A 10636-nucleotide genomic window follows, 5' to 3' on the forward strand; every position below is an offset into this window, starting at 1 on the left:
CCTGGGTGTTCTTCTCCTCCAGGTGTGCCAGGCTCAGGTGGAGAGCAGCAGAGATGGCGTACTCGGTGGAGCGGTTCCATCAGTTGGCGGCAGACTGGAGACGATATGTTCTTTAACCAGCCTTTTGAAGCACGTCCTCATGACCTGAGGCTTCTTTGGGACTGGAATAATGGTGGCAGACTTGAAGCATGGTGGTACTATGGATTGATCCAACGAGGTGTTAAAAATGTCTGTGAGGACACCAGCCAGCTGATCTGCACATTCTTTATATACCCGCCCAGGTATGTTATGAGGCCCTTCCTTGGGTTGACTAAACCAGGAAAAAAGACAGTGTGATTGACTGTAAGGAGAGCAGAGACAGGGCACTCTGAATTTACCTAACCTGCTAATCAGATTAGCTCTGGGGAGAATGTTACTAAGGTGACTGAAACAGAGGTTGAGTAAACTCTCTTTGTAAACTCGGTTTTCCTGATATCAGGTTTAAAAAATCATAGTTTTCCTTAGCAGATGACACTGAGCCTGGTTCTGCTTGAGGGTTCTACCTGTTCAAAATTAGTTTTCCTCTCAACTGACGCTACATGCATGCTCAGAGCGAGGTATTGCAAGTCAATTAATCTTTGATATCAACTGGTTTTCCTTAGATAAAAATATTTTAGAGAATATGATTGTGTTACCTGTATGAATAAATTGAGTATTGCAACTTTTCTGAGTGTGAGTCTCTCCAGGTTGAAATAATAAATCACAATAAAATAATAACGATAATAATCAACAAGATAGCTTTATGCTTTTTAACCTGCCTGGCTAGATTTAAACTCATACTTTTGGCCTGTGTCGTCATCAATTTAAATTTTTACATAAAATAATCTTAAAAATAGTTTATATGAGTTTTATGGTTATCTCCAATGTAATTCTCTGCATTATGTAAAAGCAGTGCCAACAGGTAGACAATAGGTTCCAGTCTTGTTGCTGTGTTTGTTAATGACAGTAGGATGTGAAGGTCAAACTTTGCTGCAGGTTTTTACTGGGAACGATTTGCTAACACTACCATGTATATGTTTGTGAATTTTATTTAGGCTCTTGGTATGCTGTTCTGGCACAAACACAACATAGAGAAGTCCTTGGCTGACCTGCCCAATTTCACCCCTTTCCCAGACGAGTGGACCATTGAGGACAAGGTCCTGTTTGAACAGGCATTTAGCTTCCATGGCAAGAGCTTCCATCGCATCCAGCAGATGGTAAACACCTAACTTTTTTTTTTTGTTTTGTATTTGTGCATTCCTGAGGTGTTTGTGTTTACATCTCAGGTTCAATATAACCCAACCACTCGGCCCTGAGTGGTTTTGATGTCACATTAAGTCCCCCACCGAATAGCAATCTTGTTTCTAAACAAAGCCCAAAATGTTGAACTTTTTTTAGTATCAGGTGATCCTGAAGAAAACAACCATCAACTCAACTGAAAGCCAACAGCACTCTAAAAGCGCCTAAAACTAATATTGTGTCAATAAATGAGAATTCATAATTTTCATTTATTACCTTGTTTTCATCTTCTGGCATTCCAAAACATGCTCTATCCTGGCATACCTGGGCTCACTTGCTTTACAACACTCCCCAAAAAAGGAATATCTAGTAACCACAAAAAATAAAAAATCACATCGCAATAATCCCCCAAAGCCCATTTTTTCCCCCCACGGAAACGTAAAAATATAAGGATAAAAACAAAATTATTCACCAATAAGCTTGCTCCCAAAATACAGCGTCAAATCCCTTTCCAGTATCCTCAAGGAAACACAAGCAGTGCCGTCCTCTGTAGTCTTTGTGTAGCCGAAACTCCAAACATTAGTGACTGATCAAACTTTGATTGTCATAGAAACTTTGATAGCTAATGAAATAAACTTTGCAATGACATATAGGAGGTGCAGTAGATAGATAGATAACTGAATTCTCTGCAGGAGAGCAACACAGGTTAGTGACCATGATAATCTGACTGTGGATGATTATCCATGTGAGTCACTAACCTGGTTCAGTCCATGCCCAGAGAACGAGTTAAAATCCAGCCAGTGGGCTTCCTACAAGATGCAGCGGGCATCAACCAGAGTGTCTCAGATGCTGCAACCCCTGAGAACATAAGGCAGTCCAAAGCCAGGACAGACAAATATATCAGAGCAGGAACAGGCAGGATCAGAGGTCCAGGAGTCCTAAGACAGTTGAGGCAAACCATTCAGAGAGAACAAGAATAATCAGGCTCTGATGACCGGATTCAAACACTTTAAATATAGGCAGGAGCAGGTGGATCAGATGAGCTGTGATTAGAAAATGTCCTAGGATAATAAATTGTCCTAGGAGTGCATATTTTTTTACTCTTACTCCACCCTTTCACTGACTTACAGGGTCTGAGCAGCAGCAGCACAGGAGGGCCAAATGAACAGGCAGAGCAGGAGGGGGAGGGGAATGACATCACAAACACTAGTTGACAGGCCAGAAACATAACAGACAGAATATTATTTTTGAAGCTGCTGGCGCCTGTCCTGCAAACAGGAAGCCTGGGTTCATTTCCCAGCTGGGGGGAATGAGCTGCCAGTGTGGGTCTCTTGCAAAGACGCCTTACGCTAATGCCTGCTTTGGGGAGTGGCGGCCTGGTCAATCCTGAGGTTCTGAGTTCAAGCCCGTCCCCTATGGACGGCCTCTCTGGGTCCACATCATCCGATCAGAGAAGCTAATCTGGGAGCTGGCAGGGAGACAGACACAGCACTGCTGATGCAGGGCACTAGGATCTCTCCTCTAAAACTGTTTATTAACGCCTAAATTAACTTAGAATGTAGAAACCTACCGGCAAAATATGTTCGCTTTTGTTATCCTGGTGCCTCCACATTGGATTACGTATGTGGAAAACGCTAACGTCTACTTCCAGCCACCACCAACAGTAGGAGAACCCCCCAAGAGGCGACCGGGCCTGATGCAGCTGCTGCTGGGGATTCCCACTGACAGCGCACCGCCGGTATGTGGGGGTCTGAGCGGCTCCCACAGAAATAATATTTGTAGGCAGGATGGTAATCTGGATGAACTGACTGCAGGTGGACTTTCTCACTTCAAAATAGATTCAAACTTTTTACCCACGGATCACAGCAAATACGCTCTCTGCAGCAGAAGCATCAGACACACTTTATGGACGTCTGATCTTAATGTGAACAATCATCAGAACTGAAGCAGCAGAAGCTTTTCTGATGCTTCAAATCATGTTATATCAGTCTCAGTCTAGGTTAAATTCTCATTTGTTACTCAACAGAAGGGTTTTTTCTTGGCATTACATGTTGAATCTTTTTATCTTTCATTCAGTTACCAGACAAATCTATCTCCAGTCTTGTCAAGTACTATTATTCCTGGAAGAAGACACGCTCCAGAACAAGCCTTATGGATCGTCAGGCCCGTAAACTGGCTAACAGAAGCAATCAGGATGACAGGTACAACTCTCAAATCATTTCTTGATAGAGCTGATCATTTTATTTTTAAGTGAAAATAAGTTGTAAATTGATCAACAATTCTTTTTCATCTAAAATTGCACTGTTCCTCTTTGATTAGCTTGATAACAATAACCCCCACTGCTAAACATTTCCAGGTTCCATCTAAGAAACAGAAATCTGATCTTACTATAGAAAAAAACATTTTCCATAGTCTAAAATAAAACGTTTTTTGGACACTTAGCTAAATTACTATTTAACCATAAAATAACTTTTTTGTTGTCATATTTTGTTTTTATTTATTTTTTGCTCTCTCACTGTATAAATAGATGTATTTTAGTACTCTCCACATGTAACATGCATTTTTTTTTGACAATTTACAGCTTATATATTTAAATCCTGTTTTTATGTTTAAAACTGCATTTTTGGCTCCCTCCTGGTTAAAAAAGGGTTAGCACAGTGGGCAGTGGTGGTTCTTTTAAGGACTGACAATAAATGACATTATTTTCTTTTGTCCCAATTTTGTAATTCAAATTTTGGCACAGATTAGGGTCATGGGCTCATTAGTGTCAGTTGAGACTCCCAGACCTCCCTCTTCTCTTGGAATAGCTTCAGAGCCAACGGAGAGACATTGTCCCCCCATGGTGTCCCGTTCCGTCTCTTAGACCTCCCTCCAGTGGCATGTGACTGAAATTGTCGGAGGTATTAGGGCCATCTGGAATGGATGTCCTGGCCATGTCAGCTGACTCCTGTTGATGTGGCTCTACTCTAAGCCTCTCTCTGTCATGGTCTTGGCGTTGATGGTTGGCTTTTTTAATTGCTGCTGTTCACCTGTCTCATTGGCCTAGTGGCTGATTAACACGGATGGTTTCCACCTGGTTCCTCAACTATTTATGTTGTTTGCCTGCCTTCCATTAGTGCCAGATTATTTCAGCTGTTGTGAGTGTAACTCTAGCGTTCAGAAGAGTTTGTCTGTTATTCTGATCCTGACCTGTTTTCTGCTTTGGATATTCGTGTTTTTGCCTCGCCCTTGTCTGCTCTGTCTGCTTTGTTTTTTTTAATTGTTTTTCCTGGATTCTGCTGGTTATCGATCTTGGAGTGCTTCACTGACCTCGGCTTGGATTCCCCTCACGGACGCTGTTGCTCCCTTAGCGTCAGCTGGCGTTCAGTTCATCATTGTTCGGCATTCTGGTAGCGGCCCTGGTTGCAAACTGTGGATAACCTCTCTCCCAGATTCCTCCGTTTCCTGTGGGATCAAATTGTACTTTGAATCAGAGAATCCAGTGTTCCGCCCCCCTGACACCAGGCCGATGCTCTTCACCTTAGCTGAGAAATGAAGCCTGTTGAAAATCATCCTGGTCTGTCTGAATATTGGGTTCTAGTTTCTGCGCTTATTACACTCTCGGATGACCAAACACCTTAGCTCACCCTATCTCTGAGGGACTGCCCTGTGGGGAGACCTCATTTAAACCGCTTGTATCAGAAATCTCCTTCTTTCAGTCACAATCTAGATTTCATGACCACAGATGAAGGTAGGAACATAGATTGACTGATGCAGCGTCCGCATTATAGCCACATAGATCCAAACAATGACAAACTATTTATGAGAGTATGTTGAACCTAGCCTTCCAAAATAAGGCTCCTTCCTTTTCGACAGCTACATTTTGACAGCTACAGAGCCTTGCCAAAATTTTCAGCCCCCTTAAACCTTTTGCCACATTTCAGGCTTCACACATAAAGATATAAAATTGTAAGATTTTTCAACAATCAACAACAAGTGGGACACAATCATGAAGTGGAACATTATTTTTGGAAATTTACAACCTTTTTAACAAATAAAAAACTGGAAATTGGGTGTGCAAAATTATTCAGCCCCCTTAAATTTATTAGTAATTTGTTATGCCACTTTTTTTTACTGCGACTACAACTGCACGTCACTCAGGGTACTGTATGTCTCCATCAGTTTTAGACCAACATTTTCACCAATTCTTCCTGCATACAGCTGGAGCTTAAGCTTTCCCTTAAGTTGGGTTTACTTAAGATCAACCATGTTAAGGTCAGAGATAGAAAATATTACTTACTCATTGGCTGCACAGTTCACAGCACTCTTGCTTTGCAGCAATAATGTCCTGGGTTTAATCCGTTCCATGCAGGGTCTCCCCATGCATACATGGGTTTTCTCCAGGTACTCTTAGTCTCCTCCCACAGTCCAAATGCTTGACTGTTGGGTTAATTGGGTTCTCAGGATTTTCCTTGTGTGTGTACCTAGTGGTTTTATGTTTCTGTGCCTCTGTGTAAAATTCCCTAGCAAAAAAAAAAAAAGAGAAAAGTGCATCTTTTGAAAATAAGAGAAATTTGACTGTATATTTAAATTGAGTGTGTTTGTTTGTTCAATCACCCCTTCTTTGTTAGTAAAATCAACTTACATTTCATTGAGTGAAATTTACAAATAATTTCGATTTCTAAGTACTCCAAAATATTTTCAGTATAGACTATATTTACAGACACTGAAGGTCTTAAATGCAAAATAACAATATATATCTTGCAAAGATCTGGTTTAACTTTTAGCAAAAGGAATATTTCAGAGCTTAATCTCTAATTGATCACTAAATTACTTTAGTGAATAATTTAGACAACAGTAATTTTATTTTGATAATGAATCATGATTAATTCAATAAAATATTTTAGTGCTCATGTACCTTGTTTGACTAACTTTATAGTTAATTTAGAAAGCTTGTTCTTTACTTATTTGCCATGGTGTTGCTCTTTTAAAAGTTGTATGTCTTTGTCCTTATTGTTGAAACAGTGAGGAGGAGATGGAGGGGGCAAATCACACTGAAGCAAATGATAGCGACTATGATCCAAACAAAGATACCAAGAAAGAGGTGAGCCCAAAGGTTTTAGCTCTGGAAAATTATAAATATCATTCTTTTTTATATTTGTGTTTGTATTTACATGCAAAATTATAAATAAGTGTATCCAGAAATTATTCAAATCTTTGCACATTTTCCACATTTCAGACATAAAATCTGGAGAGTGGTGATAAAGGTTAGAATGAGGGTTCTGGAGATATGTTTCTCTGAAATATTTCTTACTATACTATACTAATGCTCCAATTATGTTAGAAGACAGTACACTGCAAAAACGATCTACAAAAAAGTCAGAATTTCTTAAATTATGTGTATTTACCATTAATCTGAGTAGGTAAATAAGATGATCTGCCAATTGAATTAGTATTTTTACTCTTAAAAAAGATAATTAGATACAGCAGTTCAATTGTTTTTTATTCTTATTTTAAATGTAAATAATCTTTTTGACTTATTTAGATTTGAATTTTTTTGCAGTGTATCGATTCAATAAAAAAAAAAAAAAATAGAATGTATGGTAAATATTTATTGCATTATCAGGGATAGAAGTAAAAATGATCAGATTTAGGCTAGTACTATAAAAAACTAACTGACCTGTATTGTTATTTTACTCTTTCCAAAGCCTCAAACTATATTATCCTAAGTTCAAGTTCAAGTTTATGTCTACAGCAAAATTTACAAGAATCCACAGAATGCCAAGGATACTGAATAACTAACACGCATGACTCCGGATGCCAAAACATCTAAAAAAAAAAATTAACAACAGCAGAGAAAATAATCACAAACAAAAAAGTGAGTAAAAGGAAAGGCATAAATAAAAAAAAAAAAAACAAGGTATATGTAAGAACTCAAGGCAGGATGGAAGAAAGAGGCCATAAAGCTAAGAACATAGATAAAAATAGATTGTAAAAAGTTGAAATGAATATAAAAACTAGGAATAAATAGACAACAAACACTCTAAAAGCCTGAGTAAACATAAAGGTCTTCAGTGCTAACTCGAAGGTAGCAACAGAGTTGGCATATCTAATACACTGCAAAACTAATCTAGAAATAAGCCAACATTTCTTAAATTAATTAAAAGTATTTACCCTTAATTTGAGTAGGTAATAAGATGATCTGCCAATAGAATTAGATTTTTTTACTCTTAGAATTGGATAATTATATGACATGCACTTGAAATAAAACAATGCAATTGTGTGTTTTTTTTTAAATTCAAATTGTCTTGTTCCATTGGCACAGTAATTACTCTTACCTTCTTAATTCATGAACAAATGCACTTTTTTAAAGAATAAATTACTTGTCTAGATTTTGACTTTTTCAAGTGGGATCTTATTCCTTAGGATAAGCAACTGAAAAGGCTCTCCCATCCCTTGAAGTGCATTTAACCCTTAGGATCACAAAGAGGAAGATCTTTGCGTCCTGGGTGGAGCGAGATGGGCCAGGCGCGTTAAGTAACGTGTGTCCCGATGTTTCTGCTGCTCCTGTGTTCAATGGCAGAGAGCGGCTTTGCTATATTTGCTGTGATCAGTGGGTAAAAAGTAGTTTGAATCTATTTTGAAGTCAGAAAGTCCTCCTGAAAACATTTTGCCTTCTCTGTGGGCCCCCCACATACCGGTGGGGCTCAGTCACTGGGAATCCCCAGCAGCAGCTGCCTCCGGCCACCAGCCTCTTTGGGATTTTCTACTACTTTCCATGGTGGCTGGAAGTAGATGTTGACTTTTTTGGGTATTTGGTACCAACTGCAGTCAACAGAATAAGAAAACTGAACATAGTTTGCTGACATTTTAACTTAATCAATATGGATGCATCAATAACCTTTTCTTTGAATATGAAAAAATCAACTTGCCTTTTATGTAAAGCTAGTAGAGTTTCACCTCATTTATATATTTTTGATTGCTTTATGCTGACACCTCTGTATCAGCAGTGCTGTGTGAGTCTCACTTTCAGCTCCCAGATCAGCTACTCTGGTTAATGTGATATGTTGAGCTGTAAAAATGTAAATATTCCAGCTCCAGCATCTTGTGAAGGGGTAGCACGCCTCAGATGCTCATGAGGTGCTACTCAGATGCTTTAAGATGCGCTACTCCGCATTGCAGGACCTTTTAATACACCTTGATGCACATCAACCATTGACTTTGCATGTAAACCTTCTGCTTCTGCTGCTCAAATCCTGTTCGGTGTGAATGTATCATAAGTGCTTTATATACTAGCCTCATTATCTTAAACCTGATCCTAAAACCTACCAGCTTTAGGATTAGATTGAAGCTCAGTCAGGATTGGGGTGATGTGCTCATGCCTGCCTCCACCATTTAGCTTACAGCAACATTTTGAGCTATTAGGAGCTGATGTAGGCACTGTATCGTATCACATTTATATCAAAACCTCAGAGAGCAAAATAAAAATACTGGCAGGTGTATTAAACTACTTTCACATATGAGTTCATCAACCATCACACTAAAAAATCCCACACTCACCGGGAACTGCTTTGATGGAGAAAAATTGCTTCGCGATAGCGCCCGTTCCTCCCATGCACTTTGTGACTCATTTCCCTCAAAGCAGGTGTTTTTTTTTACTTTATAACTGAGTCTCTCTTCCAGTCAGACCCATAGAATTGCAGCTAAATTGCCACATAGTCTGACAAAAAAAGACTGATTTCTTTCACACTCAGAGCTACGCAATCCACTTGGCAGAATCGTATCAGTTGTATTCTTATGCAATGACTCTCAGTGAACACTAAATGCCGCAACATCGTATTACAAGATTATCCATCGGATTGGACACAAAATGCAGTTCCGACTCTTTGGGGCTTAAGACTTAGACAAGACTTAGACAAACTTTATTGTCATTTTGTATGCACAGCGTGTATACAAAACTACATTTCGTTTTGTACAGCTTGAGAGTAGTGAAACTTAATCATAAGGGTAATTATTTTACTCAACTAGAACTCTGTGGTCTGTCAGAAACCCAGTTTTGTCTGGTATCTCAATACCCAGCATGGCAACAATCTGAAGATCCAATTTAGGACAGTTCTGGGAAAGACATCCCCGATTGGAATCAGCTCCAGAGCACTTTTAACCTCAGACTGTGGCGAAAACCCTAAGTACACAGCCAAGATCTCAAAGGAGTGGGAACCACTCTGTTAATGCCATGGAGTGGTCAAGCCAGAGTCCAGAGTTGAATCCAGTTCAACATCTGGAGAGATCTAAAAATAACTGAACACATATCTCCTATCCAACCTGATGGAGTTTGGGATGTTTTGCAAAATGCTAAGTTCAATGTATCAGATTTAAAAAGGCTGAGGCTGGAACTGTTGCCAAAGGTGGATCAGCAACGTATTAAATAAAAGCTGTGAATAGTTTGAGAAATATGTTTTATGATTTCTCTCATGTTGGGTCTAAGGAGCTCAACCCAAATGCAGAACACCACGGAGACAGAATAAAAGTTAACAACTGTTTATTGAGAGTAGGCACAATAAAGTTATTTGCACTGATACAGGAACGGGTCCGGGACTGGAATCACAGGGCTCTCTGCAGAGAGGGACAGTTTGATTAGCCAAGTAGCAGAGGAGTCTTGACAGAGCTTGTAATTGATCTGTACCTGATGGTAGTTCAGACTGAGCGTTGGAGAGAGGGAACCAGAAGGGTCCACAGACTGAGGGTTCAGCAGAGGGTTTAGCAGCGGCAGAACTTGACTTCAGACTTGAGAGGTTCAGACCTTGAGTTGATCTCCTAGTTCTCTTCTGAGAACTAGCTTGCAGATAAAGACTGTTGATCTTCAGGTTTGGCTTCACAGAGAAGGCAGGCAGGTCTTTGAATGTGAGCTCCTCCAGAGCTCCTGAGTCAATAAGGTCTTCCTAGGAAGGCAGAGAGGACAAAGGCAGGTTAGAATCAGATTGGCTTTCAGAGCAGTCAGAGATTCAGGCAACAGGTTTGGCTCAGGCTTGCTAACCATAACTGTTTAACACTCTGGCACTGAAGGGAAGTTCAGCCGCTGCTTATAAAGCTGGTCTCCTGATGAGATGATCAGCCTCAGGTGTGCTTGTGGCTTCAGCTCAGGAGACCCAGGGAAGCCCTCTGCTGGAGAAAGGTGGCAGATCTCCAGATCCCAACAATTTCTTTAACTGTAATAGTTTTCAGTAGTCTAAAGAAATCGCATTGACACAATTGAGGTATTGTGTGTAAAATATTAAGGAATAGATTTACTTGGAATAAAGTTGAAAATTTACTGAATGTGGAAAAAATGCAGTGTTCTATATATTTTCAACAATGTATAAGTTGTGTCAGCAAAGTAAGGCAATTCCAGGTTGAGGACCTA

At 39.6% G+C, this 10636-nt stretch overlaps 1 protein-coding gene across 4 annotated transcripts in view; it reads left to right on the plus strand.

Annotated features, from left to right (window-relative positions):
* rcor3 (REST corepressor 3) overlaps positions 1-10636 on the plus strand; it is a 64840-nt gene that overhangs the window by 8921 nt on the left and 45283 nt on the right. For all 4 annotated transcript variants that reach the window (XM_015392302.1, XM_015392304.1, XM_015392303.1 and 1 more), the window contains exons 5-7: positions 1074-1235; positions 3334-3458; positions 6262-6340. In XM_015392302.1, coding sequence (XP_015247788.1) covers positions 1074-1235; positions 3334-3458; positions 6262-6340 — 366 coding nt within the window. The remainder of the gene's footprint in view (positions 1-1073; positions 1236-3333; positions 3459-6261; positions 6341-10636) is intronic.

Source organism: Cyprinodon variegatus, unplaced genomic scaffold (assembly GCF_000732505.1).
Source record: "Cyprinodon variegatus isolate N-32 unplaced genomic scaffold, C_variegatus-1.0 Scaffold585, whole genome shotgun sequence".
Taxonomy (NCBI): domain Eukaryota; kingdom Metazoa; phylum Chordata; class Actinopteri; order Cyprinodontiformes; family Cyprinodontidae; genus Cyprinodon; species Cyprinodon variegatus.